The sequence below is a fragment of the Crocodylus siamensis genome, chromosome 7 (assembly GCF_052110815.1).
Source record: "Crocodylus siamensis isolate JL-2025a chromosome 7, ASM5211081v1, whole genome shotgun sequence".
NCBI classification, from domain to species: domain Eukaryota; kingdom Metazoa; phylum Chordata; order Crocodylia; family Crocodylidae; genus Crocodylus; species Crocodylus siamensis.
In genome coordinates, this window is record NC_143401.1 from 84,493,578 (window position 1) to 84,520,374 (window position 26,797).

The 26,797-nt window shown below is 38.5% G+C and overlaps 2 protein-coding genes across 5 annotated transcripts in view; one reads left to right on the top strand and one right to left on the bottom strand.

Annotated features, from left to right (window-relative positions):
- The window catches only part of LOC149860062 (uncharacterized), a 30,330-nt gene extending 29,971 nt beyond the window's left edge, over positions 1 to 359 (bottom strand). The window contains exon 1 of the mRNA XM_090058731.1: positions 26 to 359. Coding sequence (XP_089914857.1) covers positions 26 to 359 — 334 coding nt within the window. The remainder of the gene's footprint in view (positions 1 to 25) is intronic.
- On the top strand, positions 322 to 25,862 carry TIAL1 (TIA1 cytotoxic granule associated RNA binding protein like 1). 4 transcript variants are annotated; one of them, XM_090057206.1, is made up of 13 exons: positions 322 to 556; positions 7,124 to 7,220; positions 12,186 to 12,284; positions 12,550 to 12,604; positions 12,994 to 13,081; positions 14,983 to 15,058; positions 17,330 to 17,438; positions 17,735 to 17,830; positions 17,934 to 18,018; positions 18,305 to 18,428; positions 18,930 to 19,069; positions 22,726 to 22,845; positions 25,503 to 25,862. In XM_090057206.1, the coding sequence occupies exons 1-13, from the start codon at positions 528 to 530 to the stop codon at positions 25,534 to 25,536; spliced, it is 1,152 nt and encodes a 383-aa protein (XP_089913332.1). In that variant the 5' UTR covers positions 322 to 527; the 3' UTR covers positions 25,537 to 25,862. The 4 variants fall into 4 exon arrangements, with proteins under 4 accessions (XP_089913332.1, XP_089913330.1, XP_089913333.1 ...); XM_090057204.1 differs by having other exon boundaries at positions 323 to 556; positions 12,135 to 12,284; XM_090057207.1 differs by having other exon boundaries at positions 323 to 556; positions 22,726 to 25,862.
- Positions 25,863 to 26,797: the final 935 nt, after the last annotated feature.

Below are 26,797 nucleotides of genomic sequence, written 5' to 3' on the forward strand. Positions count from 1 at the left end.
GAGAGAGCGAGCTCAGAGCACTCACGTTCCCTGAATCCCCAAATCCGCTCGCTAAAGGCTTGGGGTAAAAAAGCAAAACAACTTCCGCCGGCTCTTTGTGGCGAATCGGCTCCTGCCAACCCTGCAACCCCGCCCCCGCGCCGTCCTCCCTCCCGGGGGGCATGCTGGGAGCTGCAGTCCTGCGCCGCGCTCCTCCCCCCGGTCCTGGCGGCGCAGGGACTACGCCTCCCAGAAGTCGGCGCGAGGGCCAGCTCCACCTCCCACCCCTTCCTGGCCGACTTCCGGCCGAGGCGGGAGCGGGCCAGCGGGTTGAGCCTGCGCACTGCGCGGCTTCCTGAGTGGCTGGCGGCGGCGGCCATTTTGTGCTGCTGCTGCTGCTACTACTGCTGCTGCCGCCTCCCTGTCCCGCTCGGGCTGCGGAGCCGGGGGCGAGACGGAGCGCGGGGCGCCGGGGCCCTCACCCGCACCTTTCCGCCGCGCGCCGGAGCCCCCCAGCGCCCGCCTGCCCCGGCTGCGGGCGCACCAGTATGGAAGACGACGGGCAGCCCAGGACCCTGTGAGTGAGGCCGGGCCGGGCCAGGCCGGGCCGCGGAGGGGGGGAGGGGGGGTCCTTTGGGTAGGTTCAGGGGGCTGTGGGCTCTGTGTGAGCGGGACCGGGGCCGGGGATGGCGGTGTCTCGGGCCAGGCCCGGCGCGCACTGGGTTGTGCAAGCAGCAGGGCCGGTAGCCTGCCCGGAACGAGTTGGGGAATCAAATCCCTCTCGCCCAGTGGGTTTCGTTGCGAAGTGATGACTCAGCCCGTGTAGTTCGTCCCGGGTAATTATGGGTCTCTTCTTTTCTTTCCCTCCAAACCACCGCTTTGGTTGGATTCATGTTGTTCTCATTTGGCACCGCTGTAATCGCCGGCCCCTTCGGATGAGCTTTGGGGGAAAGGGCTCGACTCCCCCGAAGGGCTCAGAGGACGCTTGCTATTTTTTAGTTTTTTTGGCAAGGAAGGAGAAAGCCTCAAAGATATTTTTAAATATCTCCATTGCAGCGAACCAGATTCATTCTGACTTTCCAGGAAGTTTTCTTTCCTAAGAATAAAAATAGGAGAAGTGGTGCCATTTCTAAAGGTACCTGTTTTGTTAAGTGCTAGTGAATGGATTTCATACCGACCCTGCGAAGTTTAGATGTTAAGTATTGGCATTTTCCAGCTGGAGAATGAAATAAGAGCGAAATCTAAATGTGTTTTGGTTTCTGCCACCGAAGCTGAGCTAGTCACAGGGAGGCATCTTGCAGTGACCTAGTTTAACCCATAGTCAGTTTAATTGTTCTGTTGACAAGGAAAAAAAAATCACATTTGTACTAAGATGTCTGAAACCTCACACCGGCGAGAGAGTGAGTCCTCACTTGTGACGATACCTGTTTAATTTATGAAAGTAAAGTGAGGTGTTCTGTTGTTTTTTAATTGCAAAGATTTCTCTTGAACGTACAGAACGTAGACCTGAAATAATTCTGAGCCTAAGATGGTATCATTGTTAGTGCTCAGTCAGAAGAAACAAGCCTGTTTAAGAATACCAGCTTGGGTGGTAATATTCATGACTTTTTTGTTTAAATAAAAATTTACTGGATCTAAATGATAGTACTTCATGCAGAAGTCTTTAAATAGTCTCTGCTCCTTTTTTTAAAACAGGTAAACTAGTTATTTTATCTTTTTGAAAACTTGCACAACTATAGAGCCAATAAAATAATAGTAATAAGCATAGGAAAGCTTATGGAACTCTGATTTAGTTAGTTTGTAAGGTACAGATCTACCTTTTCTTCTGCCAGTAAAATAAATGTTACTGTTCTATGCCCCGGTAGCATTTCAGTTGTTGGAGAGTATGTAGCTTCAAGTGTTCCCTTCTGCTGCTGTTACACCCTTTGTTGATGGGAAGTTTTTCTTCCAAAGCCATCTGTGAGCCAGTATTTTAATTGGCAGAAATCTCCCGACAGGATTAGATGCTAAGTCATTTGTCTCAAATATGCATTATGTTCAATATTCATTTTCTTTGCAGTATTCTAAATGGTGTCATGGTGCTTTCTGCTGTGTAGTGATGCTTTTGTCATGGCTTAAGACCTGAAAGTTCTTAGGCCTGGGAAATCCATGTCACCCTCTTTCTGTCTTTATTTCATAGTTGGTAGGCTTTTCTATACATGTGCTCAATAAGCCAAGTATTGTTCACAGCAGTCCAATATCCTGTTATTTTTATAACCCTCCACATGACAGTGTAAAGAAGAGGGAACTTTTGTTTGTTGCTATACAGTGACACTTGAATTCTGAACAGCACCGTCAACATTTATTGTCGTATAATGAAAAGATTCTTGAACCACGTATGCCGTGCTAATTGAGACTAAAATTAGTTTTCTGTTGGATTTTAATAAGATATATTAAGTTAGAAAAAAATGAAATAAAATTCAGATCCTCAAATGCTTTTTGGTAAGACTATTCTTTGACTTAATGTTATTATTTCTTGTTATGGAAATATTAGTTGGAGTTAAACTTGTTACTGTGAATGCCATCAGATCCTTATCCATCATCACAAGCGATAGAAACCAAAGTCCTGTTTTGGCTATGTCCTGCCAATAGTTCCAACACTTTTTAGGGTGCAAAAAGAGCAGTTCTAAAATTGTGCATTTTTTATGTTAGCTGTCTTGGGAAAGTTGCCTGTATACACTGAGCTCCCATACCCCACCCTCCAATAATACATTTAGTGGTGTAGAATCTGATTCTGCGGGTATTAAGTTGAGACTGTTAAGTTTGAATCCTAAATTCAATTTTGAGCCAAGCCACAGAGATGAAATGTAACTTCTTCTCATTCAAAGTCTCCTATAGACTGTGTCCATTTTTGGAAGGTACAGGGAATTTCCTAGGCATTGCTTTCCTTTTTTTCTTGCACTTCACTAGGAGTGTTGATTTATGTCACCCTCTTACTAAGGCAGAGATGTAGTAGCAGTATTTCTGTGAAAACTTTATTAGACCTCTTGTTCTACTAAAGGTAGAAGTTGCCTCTTTTTTTCTCTTCTGTTGTCTCTACGTTACTAAAGACACATTATGCTTTCTCAGGGTAGTACCTGGAAGAACTCATTCAGGTCAAGAAGGAATAGTTATAGATGTAGCTGGTGTCCTTACCAATAAAAAATGTTGAGTATGCAAAGAACTCTTTTTTTTCCATTTGAGTTTGATTCTAGGTCTAGTATATATGGCTCGGTTCCAGTTTCTAGTTGTATGCATCTGAAAAATTCAAAATACAGTGCATTGAGACATACATATTAGATTATATAAAAATTACTTCTAGTTTATAATGATAAACTGTGCGTATTATTAATATGACATTTAAATGACTAAAACCTGTAGCACTGAACACACAACTATTAATATATATGTAAAGCTATAACCTTCTCTGAATTGATGTCTCATTAAGTAAGGAGACGGGCTATGTGAGCATAGTAACTGCCTTTTTTCTATTGTATTTTGTGGTTTTGCACATTTTAATTATTATATCCCATGGCCAGTATCAGAGTGAGGCTTGACAGGCCATCCAGTAGTATTTTATAATTACTTGTGTTTTCCCAAACATCGTATTACACAGTACTACAAATTCATGTGATATAGTCTAATTATGTAATATAAAATTTAACATTCTCTGTACTAGCATGGTTAGAATTAAAATTTTGGCCCCTGCCAGCTGGATGGTTACAAGTAGTTGGTTGTGATTTTAACATCAACCTGGAAAACATAAGGCCTCCATTTCTAAGGTTTTGCATATCTGTCTCATCCTGGTTAACTGAAATATTCAAGCACTTTACACACAAGTATTTGATCCAGGGAACTTGTTCACAGATCATCATAGTACCTTACCTGTATGGACAGTAATACAGGCTACAGTTAAAAAGCGCTGAAATCATTAGCAAGGTTGAATCTTCACCTTCAACTTGCTCTGGATATATGGCTCTCCAGAAATTATAACCTCTGTTTAGATAGTAGACTGAGAGTGTATAATACTGTAGCAGAGTGATCTCAGAAACAGATACTTCAGTTTCAGACATGTAGATAGCCTTAGTTGCTTTTGTCTGTTTGAGTGTTCTCTTAACTTTTTGCATTAGTGATACTATAACTTTGTAATACTAACACTATAGTGTAGTGATGGAACCATCTATGTATATATTTATACAAATTTTAAAAATTCCTTCTTGAGCCTCTATACTATTAAACTTCCTTCAGATCCAGTAATCAGTTGGCCCATAATAGTATTTGAGAGACATGTGTACATGCACAAACACCTGACATGAATTGTTGCACATTCTTAAAATCATCTTGAAAAAGGTGCTTTGTAAACCCATTTTAAGATTCTTTTCTGGAGTTTGTTAAATTAGTACGGAGTAAAAATTATACTATGACTGGAAGAATGACTTCATCTTTTTCAGCATGAAAGGAATTCCATAAATGATTCTTCATAGTTTTTTATATTGTTAGTATACACTTTCGAATGTGAATAGAGCTCTCCCCTTTTCTGTATTGCAAACAACTTCTCTTACCCCATTCCCTTGCCTGAATTTCCAGTGGAAATAAGGCCAACATTACTTCATTGTATTTACTCACATGTTTGTGCAGCAGCAGTTGATGACAGATAATGTAGTCTATTTGGGAATGATATTAGCTTCTAGTACTGCATAGCCAGCAGAGGAAACGAATACTGGCTATAGTTCCTGTAATAAAAAAAAGTATAGTGGCTATAGTAAAAAAAAAAAAAAAGTACGGCTATTTCTTGGCTGATTCTTTTTACATATCTAGAATTTACCAAGATCCCCAAATTTAAATTGGATGTGCTTTCCCCCCACTTGGTGAATCATCAGTAATCTTTGTTAAGAAGCCTTATTTGTAATTTTGAGAATCAAATACATATTAATATATAACACTGAGCGCAATGGTAGGTGTGGTCTGAAATGAAGCAAAGCAAAATAACTTAACCTTTAATGGTGTATATTTATGAAGATTGACAAAATAATTCATATTGATGTGGCTGTGTAACCCAGAAGAAAATTTTAATTTCAGTTCAGTTAAGTAGATCATATTTATAGTCAGTGGCACACAAAATAGTGCAGGAAATTGAAATTCAGTTTGTTTGCATCTGGTTGCTGTATAATTATCTATACAGTCAAAGAAAGAAGCCAGGTTTCTGGTTTATCTGAATACTACCTTTCTCGTTTATCTTGTACTACCTTCTGTTTTAACTATGCATGTATGTTATAGTATGTTATATTGGTAAGTTATTTTGTATCCAGGCAATGCCACTTAAGAAAATCTAGATTCCAGTTTAAAGTTCAGACTTCTGTGTGACATTTTGAAGGGGAAAAAAGTTTTCTTCTTATGAAACAATACTTTAGCACTGTATTAAATCTCTGCTCTTTTCTCTTGTTAGGATGCTCATGCAAGAACTAAGTTATATTGATTTATTGGAGTTGCTGTAAAATAAGGAAGTAGCATTGGGAGAGTCTCCTTCCCCCCCCCCCAAGTTTTCTGAGGCAATAGACAAAGGAAATAATGTGAATGTAAAAGTACCTTGAAAGCAGAATTTTGTTTTACATGAGATGCAAGTATTTCTTAGGGTGATACCTTTTATTGAACCAACTGCATAGTTGGGATAGAGTTAGACAAGGTTTCGAATAAATGCAAGACAATCTTCCCTTCATTTTGGAAGGCTGCCTTGCATTCATTTGAAAGTTTGTCTAACTCTCCCAACTATGCAGTTGGTCCAATAAAAGGTATCACTTAGGAAATCCTTTCCTCTTGCATAATTCCTGAACCATTACAGTTACCACATGACTTCAGTTTTACCCAAGCTAAGGCAGATTGCTTTACATTTGTTTGAGGGGTGTAACTTCTTAAATAAAGACTTCTAACTTTTATTTACAATACTGTGATACTTGGACCTTTTTATTTAACTTAATATTGACTTCAAAAAATGGCAGATCACCAGCTGTTTTTGTTACTAGCACACTTGAATCCTTTAACATTTATGACAGTCTGATCTAAAGATAACGAAACTAAGTGAATGTTATTCTATTTTTAAATTAGTAGGTTGAATGACAAATACCACTTTAATACCTGCCTAATACCATTTTATAGTTCATAAGTTCCATTCCAAATCTGTCTGCTTTTAATTGTTGAAAGATGATTTGAGTTTGAAAGGGTAGATTTTTATCAGTTGTTTCCATAACCTGATCTTATCTTCATGTGGATGAATTCTAGATTTCTTGTTGATTTATAATTCTGAAGAAAGTAGATTTAGCTTCTTGTTGTGTTGGAGTGTGTCAGTAGCTATAGACATTTTTTCCACCTAAAATTGATAATGGTTTTTAAGTTTAGATTTTTGCATGAAGGCTATATAAATATTAAAAGGTTCCTGAGCTTTAAAAAGGAACCAGTTGGGAAAACAGGATTATTAGTAATATTACAATTACTTCTGGTCAAACTTGTAATAGTTAATAGTCTCTTGCCCTTGCTCTGCAATTCAGTCGGATGAAACCCTGCTAATGTAAGACACCTTTAACATTGGGTAGTTGGATGTTTTTGTTACCCCCTCCCTGTCTTCTACTTCCCCCACTCCCTCCCCAAATGGCAGTTGTAAGAGAATAGAAAAATTGAGTGCTCTAATTGTGAGGTAATTTGGCATCTTAATTTGTTCCTGAAAATTACAAGAAATATGTTGTGTGCTGTTATTGAAAATATAAAATAATCACTTCTTTAGAAGTGGTAAAATATGATTTAAATGTCTGCCTGGTACATCGGTTCTCCCAACATGTTTGCACAATACACTTCCTTCTGTTTTTGAGTTTTCATGCTTGTAAAAATAATATTAAGTATTGCATAACTACTTCCAGTTCCATGATCTAAGTTGCATGGCAAGTGTTACTATTTAGGAAGCGTGTGAACTTTGAAATAATGTGTATTAAGTTATTCTGTAAATCCTGTATTTTGTTCAGGTTAGGATATTTAAAAAGAGCTTTTACAGGGAAGGTACAGGGGGTTAAAATTTCTATGTAAATATGACAACATAAGATGCTAGATTTTAAAATACTGTTTCTTTTTTTTTATGTAGCTATGTAGGAAACCTCTCCAGAGATGTAACTGAAGTACTAATACTTCAATTATTCAGCCAGATTGGACCGTGCAAAAGCTGTAAAATGATAACAGAGGTAAGACTTTCAATATCTAATGGCATCAAATACGGTGTAGCTTCTTAGTACAAAAATACAGAAGATAGATAGGATTTGGAGCATCTCTCTGTACTACTTGTTTGCTTGGCAAACTACATTTGGTTTTGTAGGAATGTAGTTATTGAAGGGGCACCCATCTACCATTGATTCCATTCCCTGCTACTGCGAGAATCTCTGTCCTATAATCTTTCATTAAATCAAGTTCCATTTGAAAAGTAGGTTTGAAGGGGTTTTTTTTCCTTTTTTCTTTTCCTCCTTTACTCATGTTGGAAAGTTGTTTCAGAACCTTGTTCCCTCGATGGTCAGAGACATTTCTGAATTTTTAGTCTAAACTTATTTACAGCCAATGTATGCTGATTTGTTCTTGTCCAAATATTATATTTTAGCTTAAATAACTCCCCTTTCTCCTTAGTGTTTTACTCCTGTGATGTATTTAAATGCAGCAGTCACATCCCACTCTGCCTTTATTTTGCCTGTCTAGACAAACCCATTCCTTTTAGTGTCCTTTAAATGTTTAGGCATTCCATTTACCTGACATTGCTACTCAACCTCTGCACTTGTTCCAGTCTGAGCAAGTAGGGTCTCATTTACCCCTTTCATTGCTTCATCATACTTGTGTCTCAAGTAATCCCAGCGTCTACTAGTATGTTGATTCTTCTTGTTTGTCTCCAAATGATGACTTCCCAGTTAAGAGGGAGGACTCCTTTTATTTTATTGTGCTGGGGATGTGTGTCTTAAGCAGAGAAGTTGATTTTTTTTCCCTGTCCTGAACAGAAGTATTGAGATGCTGTAAAATGGTTCTTGTGAGTTTTCCTTCTCTTTCCTCCAGGAGTCGTTTGGAGGGGAGAGGTGAAGTCTAGCCAGGCAGATTGGGGTGGGGGTGCACTGATGTGATGGCACCCAGATTCCTGCTCCACCCAGAGTTTAAAACCAGTTCCCTTGCAGCCACAGTGGCATTTCTGTTGAGGCAGTGTGGAGGGATTCACTTTGTGCCCCAGTCTACTTGATTCCTGCTAATTGCTCTTCACTCATGGATCTTAACAATGCGCTCTCATTTTTAATGGTCCACTAATCAGTCCTTTCCTCAGCAGTTTTCCTGTGCATTAGCTATTCCTGGTCTTTCTCTTACTCTCTCCACTGCCCTGCAGACTGTTTTAGCTCTTTATAAATCTGGATCTGCCCATGGAGTCCAGTCTTCAGCAACAGCTATAGTAGCAGTTTTTGGCTGAGCAGCCAAGAGCTGCTTACAGCTTAGCTTGTGAAAGGGTTAAAAGTGTAGTTTTTACATGAATGGTAAATTAAGACTGAATGAGCTGAAGATTGGGCTCTGTCTATGCTCTTTGCAGCTAGAACTCTAGAAAAAAAATTTTCTTCATTCTTCTTTTCTAGAAAATAAAGTTTCTCGCTTATTTGGGGCATGTGATTTTTTTGTTTTTGTTTTTGGAAAGTATGGTAACAAACTTCTGCCAAGCTGTGTGACTTGGTTTTTTGTACTATCAAATGCCATTTCTATTAATCCAGGCCTCAGGGTTATCCAGGGTTTACTGTATGATAATCTCATCTTCAGTATGTTGAAATTGCCTCCTAGCTTTGTGTTTTTAGCAAGATTCACCAGCATGCTCTTTTTATATTACAGTCACTAATGAAAATACTTCATAAAATGAGTCCTAAGATAGATCCTTATTAATATAACCCCCTTTAGTATAACCTGTTTCCTGTGCAATAACTCCCTTTTGAGTGAAGCACGTTGCCATTTCTTCTTGAGCTATTTCCTTACCTCACAGTTGGCTATTAATTAATTAATACTTTCTCACACCACTATCACAGATGCTTTACTCCAGTCCAAATAGATAAGATCTAATGCATTTTTGGTGTCTAAATGAAAATCAGTTACTTTTAAAGATACTGGGTTAGGTTCTTACCACTATCCATGACTGACAAATGTTGTTAGTTTGTACTCAAAGGTGGCAGATTTTGTTGCCATGTAATCAGTGGCTAGGTAGTATCTTTTCCCTAATCTTCAGCTGTTGTCATGATTGAATATTGGCACTATTTGGTATCTTAAAAATGAGATAAGGATTACTAGTGCTGCAGAAACATTAATCCAGGAATTCTAGTTCAATTTTTAATTCCCATAGATACAATATTAAAAATTCTGTATATATAAAGGCCTTATTCTGTCTGTCTGTCTGTAACACTTTGTTTATACTCTGGTTGGTTGTCTGAAACAACCAATCAGAGTGCTCCAAGAACAGTTTGGACAGAAGGTGGCGGCAGCGCGCTGCCTTGACAGTGGCAATTGAGTGAGGGGCGAGGCCAGCAGCATTGGCCTCGCTCCCCTGCCCTGCTTCTTGGAGTCAGGGGCTGCAGCATCCTGGGTGACCTGAGATCCTTTCAAGGGTTCCACGAGTTCCTGTGCAAATTTGGTACTGTTAAGTATGATTTACAAGATAAGTCACAGAAACTTCAAATAGGAATCACAGTGCTAAAACAACCTGACCTGTTCAGTTCTTTGCAGCAAAAGAATTGCTCTTATTATTTTTCTGTAGTCAGAAATATATAAAAAAGAAGAGCTGGCATTTTCCACAATGTTCCATGAATCTAACAAGTGGTCTTTCGAGTCCAAAAAGCTTGAGGACTCACAATGGCATGTTATATAAATCCTAATCTGTATAAAGTCTAAAGAATTTTTGTGGTTTAGTAAAGTATTTCTTGTGGAAAGCCCTAATTCAAAACCTAGCTAAGACAATAGGTGGCTTAAAATTGTTTGTTCTCCTCAGTTCCTGTTTTGGTCCTTGAAAATGAAGTACACAGAAAGTTCAAGACTTTCTTCTCTAGAACTAGAATGGCACTGCACTGACAAAGTTTATACAATTTACAGCTTTCACAACACTTGCCCATGTCCCTGCTTTTAATAAGTGTTTATTGCTCGTCTTTTCTTGGATGCTAAATTAGCTCTTTTGAGGTGTGACTTCTCAAGTCCTCCTCCCCAATGCTTCTCGCCTCCACCAGTCAGGATGGCACCAAATAATTCCTTCTAAACCAACGCATAGTTTTCTTCCAAGGTTTAGTTAGCATGTTACCCTTATTTTCTGGTACCTGCTTCCTTTTTCTTTTGGTAGACCTGGCCTAAAATGTCCAGTGTTTGAAGATTTGAGGTGTTCACCTTGAGACCCACTGAAAGGGCTTGTTTTTTTCGATAGGGTAGATGCTGCATACTTTTAGCGAATTGGGTCCCTTCAAGGTATCTTGAATTGGACACCCAAAACTGAAGTACCAGAAATTATGTTGAAAAATTTCTCTTTTTCATTGTTAAGCAATACCCTGGAATATGACCCCTTTAAAATGGGAGTAAAAATGGGACGGGTATATTTTATTTTCACCCTGATATACCCCTGGTTCAGACTTTACAGCTGACTCTCCATAAGTGAAGAGCAGCTCGGTTCTGAGAGGTTTTTAAAGGGCTTTTCCTGCCCCCTTAATGGTGACTCTGTGTATGTCTGTCAAGTGTTAATAGATTTTTATATATATGTCCAGCTAGAAACTATGTTGGGACATTTTGTATAAAAGCCAAAATTTCTTTGTATTCTGACATTAGTTTGTTGATATTGTTGGGGAAGATGCTCTCATGCACGAAGTGGGTTGCCATCAGATAAAAACCTGAAATTTCCTGTGCATGAGAGCAGTCTCCCTATTTTGTTTTAAATTAGCTGGTTTATAAGCTCTTTGAACCTGGGTCATAAATATCTCTAATGCGAATATCCCAGTTCTTATCACTTGATTAACTTTCCTTTCATTTTAAATTTGCTGCTTTTCTTTAATATAACTTAGGCCAGGTATAAACGTTACACTTTACTAGTGTAAGTGATCAGAAACCAGTTCAGCACACGCAACCATTCTCTCTACCCATAACAGAACAGAAGTTGGGTGTGCACAGGCTGATTTTAAAACTGGTGGAAAGATTTTTGCTCCTGCCCCACTGCCAAAGGACAAATGTGTGTTTCTGCCACTTACAATCTTGGTTTTCTGTAATGAAGATTGATTCCACCTCTGGTTTTTTTGAACGTCTGTACCTAGCCTTAGTGATTTTTTTTATGCTGTTAGCTGTTTACTGTTTGTTAAAAGGCTGACAGTTTGGGACAGATCATACTGCTTTTCTCCACTTCCCTGTGTATAAAGAAAGTCTGCAAGGTTTTTGTTTGCATCTGCTTTTTTAAGATTAGGAATTCAGGTATCACCTACAGTATCTCTTCTGGCAGACGAGATGCTTGGAAAACAGTGCATGTATGGCATCACTGGTATCAGGAGAGAGAAATTTGATCAGCTGAAGTGTGGGAAAGAACTTTTTAGTCAGTGTTAAACTTAATTTTGCATCTTGATGAGTTTGTAAAATTTGGCATTTTCCCTTATTGGGGCTGAGAGAGCTCTAGCTCTGGTTCAGTGATCTACCGAAGAATATTCAGGCAAATGAGTGGGGAGAGTCTTGTTAAACAGAAAGAAGGATAACACAAATTTAGAGACCGTAGGGGGAGAACAGCAAGCTTTTCAGGCTTTTTATACATGTTAAAGAAGCAGAGAATGCCCCAAATCCATGTTTCCCCACCACAGGTCATTGCTAAGGTAATTTTATGTTTAGGGGGTTTTTTTTAACTTTTGTGGAAATCATTTAACAAAACAAACCAGCTTCTATCTGGCACATCCTGTATTTTTTCTCTAAAACTAAACTTTCAAAAATGACTGGATCTTAAAAAAAAAAAAAAAAAAAAAAAAAGTAAATTGGTCCAGTTTACACTCTTAAAATGTTATTTCAAAGGCTATTTCATAAACTAATTGCAGTATCATTCTTAAAATTTCTAGCTATAAGTAATATATTTTCCTGGATTTTCTTCTCAGCAACCCGATAGCAGAAGGGTCAACTCTTCTGTTGGATTTTCTGTTTTGCAGCATACAAGCAATGACCCTTATTGCTTTGTGGAATTTTATGAACACAGAGATGCAGCTGCTGCATTAGCTGCTATGAATGGGAGAAAAATTTTGGGAAAGGTAAGTTGGCTATTAATAGCTAAGATTTAAGAAAAATAATGTAAAATACTTAAATTATTAAGTGAATGACTTCAGTGAAGATCGTTTTGAACATTTGTACCCTGTATTTAGTTAAGAAATATCTGTATGCTGTGGTAATCGAAAGTCTGATGTTTCCTATTATAGAAGGATTTGTACTGCTTTAACCCTTGTAACTTGCCTTTGAATGAGTTTACAATATGCAGTAGTTTTATGAATTTATACTAAAGCTTACACTTATTTTCAGGAGGTCAAAGTAAACTGGGCAACAACACCAAGTAGCCAGAAAAAAGATACATCCAGTAAGTAATGCAGTGTTACATTACAAAATACCGGTATAGAAATGTAGTTGCAGTCACAAATACATCTAAATGAAATTGTTTCCCTCACCATCAAGTGTTTTTGTAGCAGAAACACTAAGATTTGTGGCATCCCTTCCCATCAAGTGTTTTCGTAGCAGAAATACTAAGATCTGTGGCATTTTACTTACTAATTCTCCCTGTTTCTTGCTCTGCTTTGCAAATTGGGAAACTCAGATGGAAAGTTTAAATTGCTGTTGAACATCAAATGGAATGTGGGTGTTCCTGGCTTCCCAATGCTAAGCTCAAAGTATCTTTTTCTGAGAAGGGCGTAAGGATTTAAATTACTAGATAACAGTTAAATATTTGATTACTAAATCCTTTATTTTCAGATCACTTCCATGTGTTTGTTGGGGATTTAAGTCCAGAAATAACAACAGAAGACATCAAGTCAGCATTTGCTCCCTTTGGTAAAATATCGTAAGTATCATGATCAATACTGCAAACATCGTGTCAGGGAGAATTATATTAAGTTTGCTTCTTTCTAAAATGATATTTCTTCATCTCTTTCAGATTATTTCTCTGTGTGATAAGAGTTTTATATTGGGTGGGCAGTGAGAAGTGTTACATTTCATCTTGTGTTTTGCATGTTTATAAATACAGTAAATGAATTTTATGTGCCAATTTGTCTTCCCTTTGTTGAAAGCAATATGCTTTTAACCTGATTTTATATGCTAAGTTCCGTCATATTTCTAATCAAACAGTTACTAAAGCAATACATTTTTAGCATAAATAATATTTTGTTCAACTTTTGTTTGCAGAATAGTGACTCGGGCAAATTTCAAGGGGTGTATACTGAATCTAAAATTTGCATAGGTAACAGACAAGCAGTTAATTAGGGTATAATTCTGTGATACAGCTGGTATAACTAGTAGAGTTTTAAGTTGTGAACATGTCTTGTTAAAAACAAAAATCCTCAAGTATGAAAACTTTCCAGGAGGGGATAAATTGAAAGTTACAATATGTCAGTGGAAGAATGTTGTGTTTACAGTACTATGCACACTTCTACCAGTTGAGAGAAATCTTTAAAGTTTTCATAGCTATTATATTTGAGATCATATTTCAAAATATATGCTTTAATTGAACATTGCAAGGAGTGCTAGCATGTATGTCTTTAAGTTAGCGACTTCAAAAAAGTACATTAATCTCCTTATATTGTCTCTCTTAAAATCCTTAAAGTTACACGTGAACATTTTTATACTACTTTGCCGAAATATTTCTAAAAACAAAAATTCTTATTTTTCTCTTGTTGTTCTGTGCGCTTATTTTTAAATGAACCATAAACCTTATTTCTTACCTTCTGCTATTTTGTTTACTTTGCTTTTTATCTCTAAATGTGGTAAGTAGTATTGTTTAAAAATCAATATAAAAAGAATATACAGGCTTCTGTTTCTCAATCTATATTTATACCTGAGACCTGCAGTTTTTCTAAAGTCCAAGTCACAATTAAAAGTAATAGCATTCTGGTTATTTTGCAGAATTGCTCATAAGAATGGACAGGATCTTGAAGGCTAACTGCAAGGAACTGTGCACACTGGAACTCAGTTGTAGATTTTTTCTCATTTCTATTTATTCTTATTATACATTATTTATATATACATATTTTAGTATTTACATTTTAACATTCTATATTCAGTGCAGTTCTATATTTCCAATCATTTTAACTTACTCACTAAAAATTTCTGTGTAAATTTGTTGTTTTCGTACTGGTGTGCTTAGCATTGTTGTTAGTTTTATTCTCCTTTCTTAAATTTCTGAAAATGTCAATTTTTCAAAATTTACAGCTGCCCAAACTCCAAAATGATGGTAGAGAATTGACCAAGAAAAATAAAGAAATCTGTTAACAGGCCATGTATGCCTTTTAATTCCTATTTTTTTTCCTCTTTTTCAATTTTTTAATATTTCATATATTTTGTATCACTAGGCAGAAGACATTTAACTATTTAGAGAATGCATGGTAAAGTAGATAGAATTGTTACAGTAATATTATAGAACAGTAAACCTTAGACGACCCTAGCCAATAGAATATTAGAAAAGGAAACTGTTCCTTTTTAAACTTCAAAATTTGAACATTTTAGTTTTAGCCAGTATAGGTTATGTGGATAGGTTGCATGTTTATTACATGTTATTTTTTGTCCTACTGCTTTTTTCTAACAGGTAAAGAGGCAATAGGGAGAGTTCAGGAATGACTATAGTTTTAGGGCTAACTGAATTTGTAAGAGAAAAAAATTATGCTCACAATACAGTGTGTGTGGTTCCTTTTAGTTTTTATTTCAAAGGTTAATAATATTTCCCTCATATAGCTGTGCTTCTTTTCACAGGGATGCACGGGTAGTTAAAGATATGGCAACTGGAAAATCAAAAGGCTATGGTTTTGTATCATTTTATAACAAACTGGTGAGTAGTCACATTGCAGTTTTAAACTTCATCTCTAGTTGGAGCAATATTCATACAGATCACTCATTAAAGGAACAGCAATTTGAATGATTTTGAATACATAAGAAAGGAGTTGAGTGTGGTAGCACATACTGACCCCATCAATTTAATTTTACCAGTTTGGGTAACTTTACAGGCATGTTAAAAAAACAAACAAACAAAAAACGTTCCTTTTCGTTGTGATGCCTTTACCCAAGGGCTTGGTTTTCTTTTGAAATTTAACTGAGTGTAGGAGAAATAGTGAAATTGACTTTTACTTTGATAGTATAAGTGCGGTGCCAGTAACAACTTCCATCAGCTTGAAGCTTGGTATTTTTAGAGATAAATAGGTGTTGAATTTAGTGTAAAACAATCTTCAGTTAAGCCCCCCACATAAAAAAAAATAAAAAAAAATAAAAAATACAGGAAACCCTTGCTATTCACAGATTTGCGATTTCAAATATTCGTGGTGTGTCGTGCCAACCCACTCTTTCCCTGTGCAGTGTGATGACACTTTGTAATTATGCTTTGGTGATACTTTTACATTCAGTATGTTGCAGTATCAGCTAAGGCTTTTATTAGAGCAGAAAATAAAACACTAGTTAGCATTTTATTGCAATTCCAGTCTCCTTCCTGTTTATCCTAGCCTATTATCGGTACAGTACAGCAGTGCTTTTCAAACTATCTGTTTCGGACCAGCAATTTTTTTTCCAGCGGGCCAGGGACCAATGCCTGGTTCAGCCAGTGGCAGCAACTGCGTGTAACAGCACTACACAAATGCGCGACCGGCTGTTTCTTTCTCTTTCCTCACCTCGCACGACATGACGTCACCTGGAGTGTTGGAACATACGAACTGTGGCACTACGACATATTAGTGTATGCTTCTGAAAATATATTTTTTTTCTTTCCTGACAACTCGCTGTGGACTGGTGACTGGTGGCTTGCGGACCGGCACCGGTCCACGAACCACCACTTTGAGAAGCGCTGCGGTATTCATGGATTTGTCCATTCATGGGGATCTCTAGAACATATCCCCCACGAATGGCGAGGGTCTCTTGTAACACCCCCCCCCCCCCCCAAAAAAAAACAAAACAAAACCAACCAACAAGAATTCAAGTGTTTTTCTTCTTTTTCATAGGAACTAAATCTTTTGCAATTCAGTTATCTTTTCTCTTAATAGAAAATTAATTATTCTAAAATGACTTGGTGTGCTATCCTGCTCTTCTTGAATTATCTTCCCCTTCCTAGATCATATTTAAGACTCTCACTCTTGCCTTAAGGGACTTTGGGTCCAACCTGCAAGGTGTTTAGTGACTCTTCTTTGTGGGAGGAAAAAGTAGCTAGAACCTCTTGAAAGTGTTTACCACACTGTAGGGTCAGTAATCTCTAACTGCCCTTTGTTTTCTCTTTAAATTCCTCCCAGCCTTTTATTCTACTTGTTCCCACTTTCTTTGCATTGCATCATCTTCATAACATTAGGGAGATCCTACTAGATAGAGCCTTTCAACTTGTGCATGCACTGCTTCTCTCTTTAAAAAAATCATTCTCACAATTAACTTCTGTTTATAATGGTTATTAGTGGTGAGCCCCATTACAAGTAGTGTCAGCACTTAACGTACAGTTCAACCTTTGTCCTGTGTTCCATAGCAGAGCCTCAGGATTGAAAAAAGGCCATGCACTTACCTGAATTCAATTAAAGGGTGTTGCTTAAGTACACTACACTTTCAATGTTGTGGTATTAGCAGTTCTTAAAATGACTAGTTCCCCTCATTTTTGTAGGCTTCTAAAGCAGCCCTTTCACAGCTGCTCCCCCTTCACTCTCCATCCAGTTAAATGGAATATATTTAATTACTTAGGGTACAATTACTGTGCAGTTAACCACAGGAGTTCAGTTAAGTTACAAAGTAGAAAGTGGGCCTGAAAAAGATGCTTTGTATTTGAGTGGTTTATCTGTTTAACCGATATGCCAGTAACCAGAGTTGGTTACAATCCAAGCCATAAGCATTAAACCTGGACTCGCAACATGTTACGCATTATTGCCATGTATCAGGTAAGTGGAGAACTCCTGTACTGCAGTTTTTTATGCTGAAACTTCTTTATCTTGAATGCTGGATAAACTTGAGTAGTAAGTGGCCTTGCTTTTGTATATAAATTGATCCTAATGACAACTAAGTTAATTCTCAAAAGTAATAGGCTGTATGCATCTCTCTTGTTCACACTTATTGAAATTTTTTTTATTTTGCTCTCCTTCAGGATGCAGAAAACGCAATTGTGCACATGGGAGGCCAGTGGTTGGGAGGCCGTCAGATTAGAACTAACTGGGCAACACGAAAACCACCAGCACCTAAAAGTACACAAGAAAGTAAGACTTCATATGTTATCCTATTATTGCTCTTGAGTATATATGACTGTTTAGTATCAACGATGTAACATTTTTGTGTAGGGGTAGTGTAACAACCAAATTCACTTCATTCCTAATTCACAATATTTGATATTCAGCCCTTAAAGGCCTCATGAATCAAGTCCACTGTAGGTTTTTTCCACTGATTTTTTTTTTTTTTTAAACGTAGGATGCATACGCCAAATGTATAATTCTGTACAAAATAATTGAAAACAGATTTGAGCCTTCTGTGTTTTTTGTTTTCCTTCTAAATATAGATAGCACAAAACAACTGAGATTTGAAGATGTAGTAAATCAGTCAAGTCCAAAAAATTGTACTGTTTACTGTGGAGGAATTGCCTCTGGATTAACAGGTATTATTATTTCACTCGTTTTTTGGGTTTTTGTTTGTTTTTTGTTCTTTTTGTGCACCAAAATCACTAATAATTTGTTTGAAAAACATTGCATCTCTTGTAGATCAACTTATGAGACAAACATTTTCACCATTTGGACAGATCATGGAAATAAGAGTTTTTCCAGAGAAAGGTTACTCATTTGTCAGGTAAGGCTATTATTGAAACTGTAGTTACTGTTTAATTTCTTACATGCATCATTAGGTAATATGTATTTGAAGATACTCCAAATACTGTCACTATTAAAGTATATGTTCATAGGAAAATTTGGGGCTTTAAACATCTCATTATGCATTTGGATCTCAGAAGATGAAGGCCTATAAAGACTGTCATAGTTGAAACAAGCTATGTCCATTTCCTGCAATGGTGGCTTTTAACGTTAAATTAAAACTTTGTCAGAGTAGTATGGGTTTCATTTCTGTTTGTCCTCTCCAGGTTTTCAACCCACGAAAGTGCTGCACATGCAATTGTTTCAGTTAATGGAACTACGATTGAAGGACATGTTGTTAAATGCTATTGGGGTAAAGAATCCCCTGACATGACTAAAAACTTCCAACAGGTAACTAAAATTTAACCTATTAGGAAAATTTGTTTAGTGTTTCACAGAAATAATGGAGTATAAAAACTGATGTGCTCCATTAGATGATCATCACTTGTTTGTGAATCATTCTGAATTAGATAGTAAAGTTCTTAGTGAAATCACATGTTTAGTCATCTTTGTTTATGTAACCTAGTTGATCAGGTTGGGCTTGTGGTTTTGCTGAAATATCACTTCTGTCTGATTCAAGTGTGGGAGTAACTTTGGGGGTAAAAAATCTAGTCGTTATAGTTATGAGGACTAGATAAAGCTCCAGCTAACTAGTTTAATAATGCAACCTTAATTTTAATTCCAGTATTGCAGAAGCAATTTTTTCTGTTAAAACTTTCCTTATTTTTCTGTTAAAACTAAAAACCTGATTTCAGCCAGGATGGTTAATTCCATAGGTTAAATATTTGACCTTGTTAGCAAACTTATAACTTACTATGTCTATAGAACCATGATTTTTTTTTTTTTCCTTAGGTGGACTACAGTCAGTGGGGACAGTGGAGTCAAGTGTATGGAAATCCTCAGCAGTATGGGCAATACATGGCTAACGGGTGGCAAGTACCATCATATGGAATGTATAGCCAAGCATGGAATCAACAGGGATTTGGAGTAGAGTAAGTAGTTATACGTGTCTTGAAAGCTTGAAAAGTATACTTCTAAAATACTTCTGTAGGAATTCTAGATCTGCAGTGCTCCCCACTTCAGGGTTCTTAGCATCAGCACTGATCTTGGCTTAAGCTTTTCAAGCCAAGGTCTGTGTGTTGAGAGACTTAAGTCTTCTGGAGAGAGTGCTGCACATTGTGACTTAAAATTGGTTTAGTGTGCTGTGCACAAGAACTTTCCAAGATTAAAGGTGGCTTCTATACTTGACTTTGGCTGATTAGCTGTGCCAGAGCTTTCTGAAACTTGAGTTGGAAAACTTGAAGATGGCTTTTTGGGCATTGAAAAAATCCATAGCTTAGGGTGTTCGTAAAGAATTGTAATGCTGTGCGATTCAGAACCATTTATTTGATAAGATGCTAACTGAGGGCTAACAGCTGTGTGTCTGACATTTTTATATCCTTTACACAGGATTTATAAGGTTGCAAGTTCAAATCGTCTTAATTGTATAATATCTTTACTGCAGTAGTGCTCAAAATATGGCCTGTGTGCCGGCTCCAGCCTGCAGAGCTGAGTTATTCAGTCTGTGCGTCTCCCCATGAGTCTGAAAGTTTGGCAGTGTGAATTGATGAGGTTCTTTGAGCTCTGCAGCAGTTGATGCTGCTCCTGCTCCAACACCACTATGTTTTTTTGGACTTGTGGGGAACCCCATGGACCAGATAACATGACCCTGCCATGCAGCAGACTCGCCAGAAACATTAAGCACCATTGCTTTACAGGACTTGACAGTAGCATTTTCACCATTGACTTGCTAGCATTCTTCTTCCCACCAAAGCACTTAAATTATGCCCATCTTGTTTGTCTTACGGCTGATGTTGACTGGAATGTCATAGTTCTAGAACTAATGTTAACTCCTGTTACAAAATCAGTTAAGAAGGTCACCTTTGCTATATACCACTGTTTTTCTCCATGAAAATCTTCAGTTTATTAAAGTAGCTACAGGCTGACTGTTGCAGTGCTATTTCCATTTAAAATAAAAACATAGAAACTTCGGTAAGTTTGTAGAACAGCGTGTAGGAGCTGCATCAGGCTTTTATGTAATAGGTGCATTCCCTTGCTAAATAGAGAACTGTTGAATTACCTTTTTTTCCCGATGCTATGTTGTGTTGTAATTTTTTTCATACGTAATAGGAAAAGTGCAGTATATATTACTGACTTGGTAACGTTAAGTTACACTGAAGAGGCTAACAAGGAGCTAACAGCTATTTAAAGGAACTGAATGATGACTTGTGAGTTAAACAAGGCTGTCAGGAAAACTTAGTTTTAACATGTAATGGATAGGTAGGCCTGTGCAAATAGGGAAGTATTTGATTCGGATTCAGCTGATTCGGAGGACAGTGATTCGATTCGGTGAGTCAAATCACTGTCCTCATTTGATTTGGCTGAATTGGAATCAGAGATTCGGTGCTGATTTGGATCGGCCAGGGAGAGGCAGGCACAGCCAGGTGGCTGCAAGTTCTCCTGCAGCTCCTCCAGCCGTGCCTGCCTCTCCCTGGGTGGCGGGAGCTGCAGGAGAAGCCTTCATGGCTGCCCTGCCTGGTCCCATCCTCCGCCTGACCCCAGCTTAGCCCTGGCACTTAAAAACAAACAAACAAATAAATAAATAATAAAATAATGCCCCATACTCACTGGCTGCAGCAGGGGTTGTGGGGGCTCTGGGGCATCCTGGCAGAGCCCCTGCCCCTGATGACCCCCCTGACCAGTCCCAGCAGTCCAGGAATAAAAAACAAAACCCCAAAAACTTCACCTCACACACTGGCAGTGTGGACTCTGGAGCCACATGGCAGACCCCCCACCGCACAGTTGCCACTCCCCAATCCCCCTACCCACCCCCAACATTCCAGCAATTTAAAGAGAAAAAAAAAGCCCTCCACTCATTGGCTGGAGCAGCAGTGATTAGGGCCTCTGGGTACTTGTGGCAGACACCCCCCCTTCCTTTGCGCAGCAAGGGGCAGTGGGGATTGCCCCATCCCACCTGGTACCTGCACAGCAGCTGCCTCATGGTGCAGATGCAGTGTAGCTCATCAGGGTGCTGCGAACTGTCTGGGAGCTGGGGCAGCTCCACATGTCAGCTGGAGCCTGGCACCTCACGGCCCCAGCACCCAGACAGCATGCAGCACCCTGCTAAGCCCCGCTGCACCCATGCCATGTTGTCCCACTCTGCGCGGGGTTGGGGGCACTGCCACAAGTGCCCAGAGGCCCCAGTCACTGCTGCCAGAGCTGGTGAATCCAGGGCTTTTTTTTTTTTTTTTTTTTTAAATTGCTGGGACTGGCCAGTGGGGGAGTGCGGGAGTCTCTGCCACGTGGCCCCAGAGCCCCCACAGCTGCTGATACTGTTGGTGAGTGCAGTGCAGGTTTTTTGTGTTCTGTTTGTTTTTTGATTCCTGTGCTGCTGGGACCAGGCAGGGGGGCCATTAGAGGCAGGGCCTGGTGGGAAGCAGTGATAGGGGATCTCTGCCAGGATGCCCCAGAGCCTCCACAGCTCCTGATATAGCTGGTGAGTGCAGGGGTCTGTTTTCTTTCTTTTAAAGTGCTGGGACTAGGCTGGGGCCAGGCAGGACAACCATGGGGTGCTTCTTCCACAGCTCCCCCTGCCCAGGGAGAGGCAGGCACAACTGGAGGAGCCGTGGGAGGACCTGTGGCTGCCCGGCTGTGCCTGCCTCTTCCCAGCTGATCCGAATCTCTTCTGAATCAATTCGGAAGCTTTGGATTCAACTTGAACCTTTTAATGGGTCTCCTGACTAGATTCGGCCACCAAATTGAGCCGAATCTCCTCTGAATCGAATCGGAGATTGAAGCTTCTCACAGCTCTCTCAATGGGTGTAATTAATTAAGATGGACTAAGCACTAACTTCATTCAGGTATTCAAATCATGCTTTTTTCTAGCTGTGGAAAGTAGTGGCCTTTGCAGGCATTCTTTCCTGGCAGTGCAAATTTTCCAGAAATTTGCAGCACTGGAAGTCTTAGTGAGAGGGGCAGTGTGCAGGTTTTCCAGCCTGCAGCTGCTGCCCCTGCTCCCTACACATTCCCAGACAAGGGTGACCCTCATCCCTGAGAAGAGTGAAGCAGCAGCTGTCTTCCTCACCACTGCCACCCCACTGGGTTTAGCCTGGTCTGGAGAATGTGAGGGGAAACAATTACCTGTTGCTCCTTTCCTCCCAGCAACCAGGAAGAGTAGAGCATCTTCTCTATTCCTCCATTCCTCCCTCCCCACATCGGGGTCACCTGTGTTGGGGGATGTTGGGAGAAGCGTTTTCTCCCAGGAGGAGCGGTGCAGGAGAAATGTACAGGCATTGATTCCTGCATGTATTTTCATGCACAGGAAAGATCTTCCTCAAGTTCCTTCAGAAGAAACTGCATGAACACCAACACTCCCAGTTTCTAGGGGGATAAATGAATGCCAGTCCATACTCCCAAGCTGTTGGCTTTTGTTTAAGAGCCAGGCATGGTTTAGGACTTTTAAAACTTGCTACCCTCTGTTATGCTCCCCTATATGAAGACTTTAGGGATCTTTCTTGTACTCAGTAGGAGTTAAAATGTAACAGAAGCAATATCAGATTTTGTATCTCTTTATTTATAAACTTCACTTTTTGTTTTGTTTTTTCTTAAGCCAATCTCCATCTGCTGCTGCTGCCTGGATGGGTGGATTTGGTGCTCAGCCTGCCCAGGGACAAGGTGCTCCTGTAATACCTAACCAAGCTGGATATGGTATGGCAAGCTACCAAACACAGTGAGCTGGAACTCTGTTTAAAAGTGTGTATTTCATGATAGGCTTCAGTTTCCAGTGACACTCTGAGGACTGGAATGTAGACACCGGAAAAAGAAAATATTTATTTTAAAAAATGGAAATGTTTGGAACCTTTAGCACAGCTTTGCTTTGGTGAAGGACACAAATGTCTTCTAGTTCTGCCTTTTTAAGTTTTTGTTCATGATGGATATGAACATGTTTTTTCTTTGTGTACAAAAACTAAAATAAAGTCAATAAAGACAATTCTGACTACAAATTTTGATATAGTAGAACAAATGGCTAATGCATTTGATCTTTAGATTACCATTCCATTTTTTTGTTCTGTCTTCAGTGTTTTACATCACTGTGCTTTTTAAGAGAAAAGACATTTGAAATACAGTAAGTGGTTTTTAGTTGAACATCCTGAAATTAACTGTGGACCAACCATCACACCCGGTAAGACAGTATTGCTTTTTCAACTAATATGAAGACATCACTCAGAAATCATATGTAGCCATGAAGTTATTTTTTAAAAATATTTAATTTTCTATATGCTTTGGAGAAACAGAAATCTAGTTCAATAAGGGGTGAAAAACAGTACTGTCTGAATTATGAGTGAACTTTTGCTGTCCACATTCAGGCACATTAAAACATTTCAAATCTGGTTTACTTATTTAAAACTAAGTCATTTTGCATTTAATTTTGAGAAGCAAAATGTTTTTGCAAGTATGATGTTTGTATTAAGTCAGGCAGACATACTTGAGCTTTTACATAAAATTTGAAGGCTACACATTGTAAATATTTCATAATTACAATGTTTCAAAAGCATGCTTAAACATAGAAGTAGCAATGTAATTATTCAGAGTAATACTTAATATACTCTACTGCTTTATGCAGTAGATTGACAAGAATGTGCAAGACTGACATTTCCAAAGTTGGCTATTATGTAAAGTTACATAAATTACTATACAAAGAGCCTTAATTTTAATTTCATAAATCCTTAATGCGTCACCTTTTGTCACTAGAAATCTGGATTTTTTGCTTTTCATTATTTGGTATGTAAATACCTTGGTTAACAACCTTGTAAACCGATTTCAAGGTTAATATAAGTTGTATAGTATCTTGAGTGTTTTGAAAAATCTTGATGTTTTTTAAGTCTAGAAATATTTTGCCCAAGAATTTTTTAACAAGATTGTTAAAACATCTTATTTTAGAAGATATTCAATGTGCCATTTGGTAAATGGAGATGCAGTTGAAACAGTACACTGAGTTGTGACTTATTTTTAATTAAAGTTTTTGTCTTCATGGGTGGTTTGCATGTGACGAACCTGTACAGAGGCTGGGTTGTTTGTGTACTGAGTGTGTAAATGGATAAATCATGAAGATGTTTAAATGGTATACTTGGGTTATTTCTGAATTATTTTATGGATACATTGATATAAACTGCCTCAATAAATTTGAAGTTGAAAATGAATGTAAGTTAGATACAAGTACTGTCTCTTACCCGTGACAGCTAGGGGGTGCACGTGTTTCAGCAGTATACCTGAATACACTGAGACAGGCACCGTGATATAAAAGTGTAGGACATGCTACAGTAGTCCAGTGAAGTAAACTTGCATAAAAAATGGAACGTTGCTCACAATTTTGGATTACAGTTTTGAAAGTGTTTGAGAATCTCTGCATTTTAGTACATTCTGTGTGTTTTTCAAGGTAGACTAGGACTTTGAAATGGAAGGTTGCAGTTTAACACTACAAATCTAGCCAAGTTTTATAACTGATTACACATCTAAATGCTTTAGAAAATCAGGTGATTCCTTTGGGCTTTTTTTTTCTCTCTGCTTATAGCACCTTACCTCTTAGGTCAGGTTGAAGGGGAGAAGTTTTGAAAGAGCATCTTATCAGTGGGCTAAATTATACCTGCAGGAACATTCATGCAACTGTGATGGGCACCTTAGGCATGCAATAATGACTGAAGTCAGTGTGAAACCACAAGTGCTTGTGATGGCAGAACTTGGCCCTTTATTTCTCTTTGCTTCTTCTTTACAGTGTACTTACTATTGTTCTGCTGAAGCTAGAAATCTCATCTATAAGAATCTTGCATTTCTATAAATTTTGTGTATATATGTATATCTTTTAAGCGAGGATCGGCTATACATTGTAGTTTGGAAATTTTCACAAACAAGTCTGAATTTTTATAATGCTTACCCGGTAAAAGGAACCTTAACCTTTCATGGATCATCAGAGACATGACTTTGCAAATTATTTTAGGGTTTATATCTTTCACTTTCATGTGAAGTGTGGGGTTTCTACTTATTTCTAGGTGTTGAAATAACTTAAGTAGTAAAATTATTGATGTGTTCTGGCTGTATGCTGTGATTTTTGAGCACGGCTCTTTACTGAATATTTAGATGCTGTGGGTGTATTGCCACAAATACTCAATGAAAAGTGGGCATAAAGCTAAGCCAGTGATTCTTCAAGACTTAACTATGCAGAACTGTCTGGTTGAAATGAGAAGAGCAATATGTCCACTGTGAAAATGGGCTCTAGCTGACCTGTGTTGTAGGAGGATGAGACGCATGATATCCTTATCTCTCCGTTAAGTTAGGTTGCTTCCAACTGTTTTTATACATCTTTTCTTTAACAGTGATATTTCTTTGCAGACTATTCAAGCTACAAGAGTTTCCAGTGTCTTGAGGCTTGTAATTCTGTAGCACTGTGAAGAAGAATTAATGCTTTGATTGAGAAGAAAGCAATAGAATTCATAAGTGCATCACTGACAGTTTAATTTTTTGGCACCAAAGAGCCTCTTGCACCATATTGCTTTTTTGAATGATGCTGTTACACTGTTGTAATCTGACACGCTCTAGCTGCAGCAATCGACCATTACCTAATCCCTTGCCACTAGGATCTGGATTTCAGAAATCATTGGTTTATCATGGCTGACATTGGTGGGGCAACCTTAAGCAAGGTTGTAATCCAGATTTGCAGAAAATGTTTCAATAAAAGCAAACTATGATAAATGGCTTATCCTGTTTTGTCATTCGTTAAATCCTTCTTCCTTTACAGTAAATTGATAGCAAGTACACAAGATCTGATTTTTGAAAAACTATGCATTTGTATAAGACACACACAATTTAAAGTAAAAATTTTATTTCATGCAAAACGCAGTGTTGAAATATTTAGTTGCTGAGTTTGAAGTTGTATGCAGAACTCTTACTTCTGCCTCCTTCTGCGTATTAATTCCCAGACTCTTCAAATATATGTCAATCAGCCACCTGCCTGTCAAGAACAACAGGTGGGATGGAGAGCTGCCATCTAACACCCCATGCTGCCACTGTTCTGCCTCTTGCAGGGAGCGGGGTGAGGGAGCCAAGGCCGGCGCTGCTGGCCCCCCACGCTCTGTCCAGTCTTCAGCATGGCTTCGAATCATGGCGGCGCTCCCCCACACATGGAGCACTCTGGCTGTTTCCGTCAGCCAATTGGAGTGAGGATAAAGTATGACAGACAGATGTAGGCTTTTATAATATTAGAATATATATCAAAATTTTGATCTGCAGGATGTCCCTTTTCATTCGTTTATGAAGGTTTTGAGATGGCTTCATTGTCAAACCACTTCTCCCATCTCATTCATGTATTTTTGTAGCAAATGAAGCAGTCAACAGAATATAGTATAGTTATCTATTTAAGATTTCCTCGGTGAGCACCTTTAGCTCCTAATGCATTGAACTGCAAGTTCTGAATGGTGATATAGAATCCCTTTTTTATCATGTATACCTATTGCCTGGTCAGTAGTAAAATGTTTTATCTTGTACCATATGCACTTTTCAATTGGGCAAGTCAACAGTATGCTTTATTCAATATAACTTTTTTCACAAGGGATAAAAAAGCATTAGGGATGAAATAATTAATTTCTTGTAGCATTATTAAGAAAATATTGTAGGCTGACTGACACCTT

Coding starts and splice junctions, on each gene's coding strand:
- TIAL1 (XM_090057204.1), top strand. CDS start 528: ATGGAAGACGACGGGCAGCCCAGGACCCT. Junction 17,439..17,734: donor ACCTAAAAGTACACAAGAAA/GTAAGACTTCAT, acceptor TTCTAAATATAG/ATAGCACAAAACAACTGAGA. Junction 22,846..25,502: donor ATGGCAAGCTACCAAACACA/GTGAGCTGGAAC, acceptor ATTTCTTTGCAG/ACTATTCAAGCTACAAGAGT.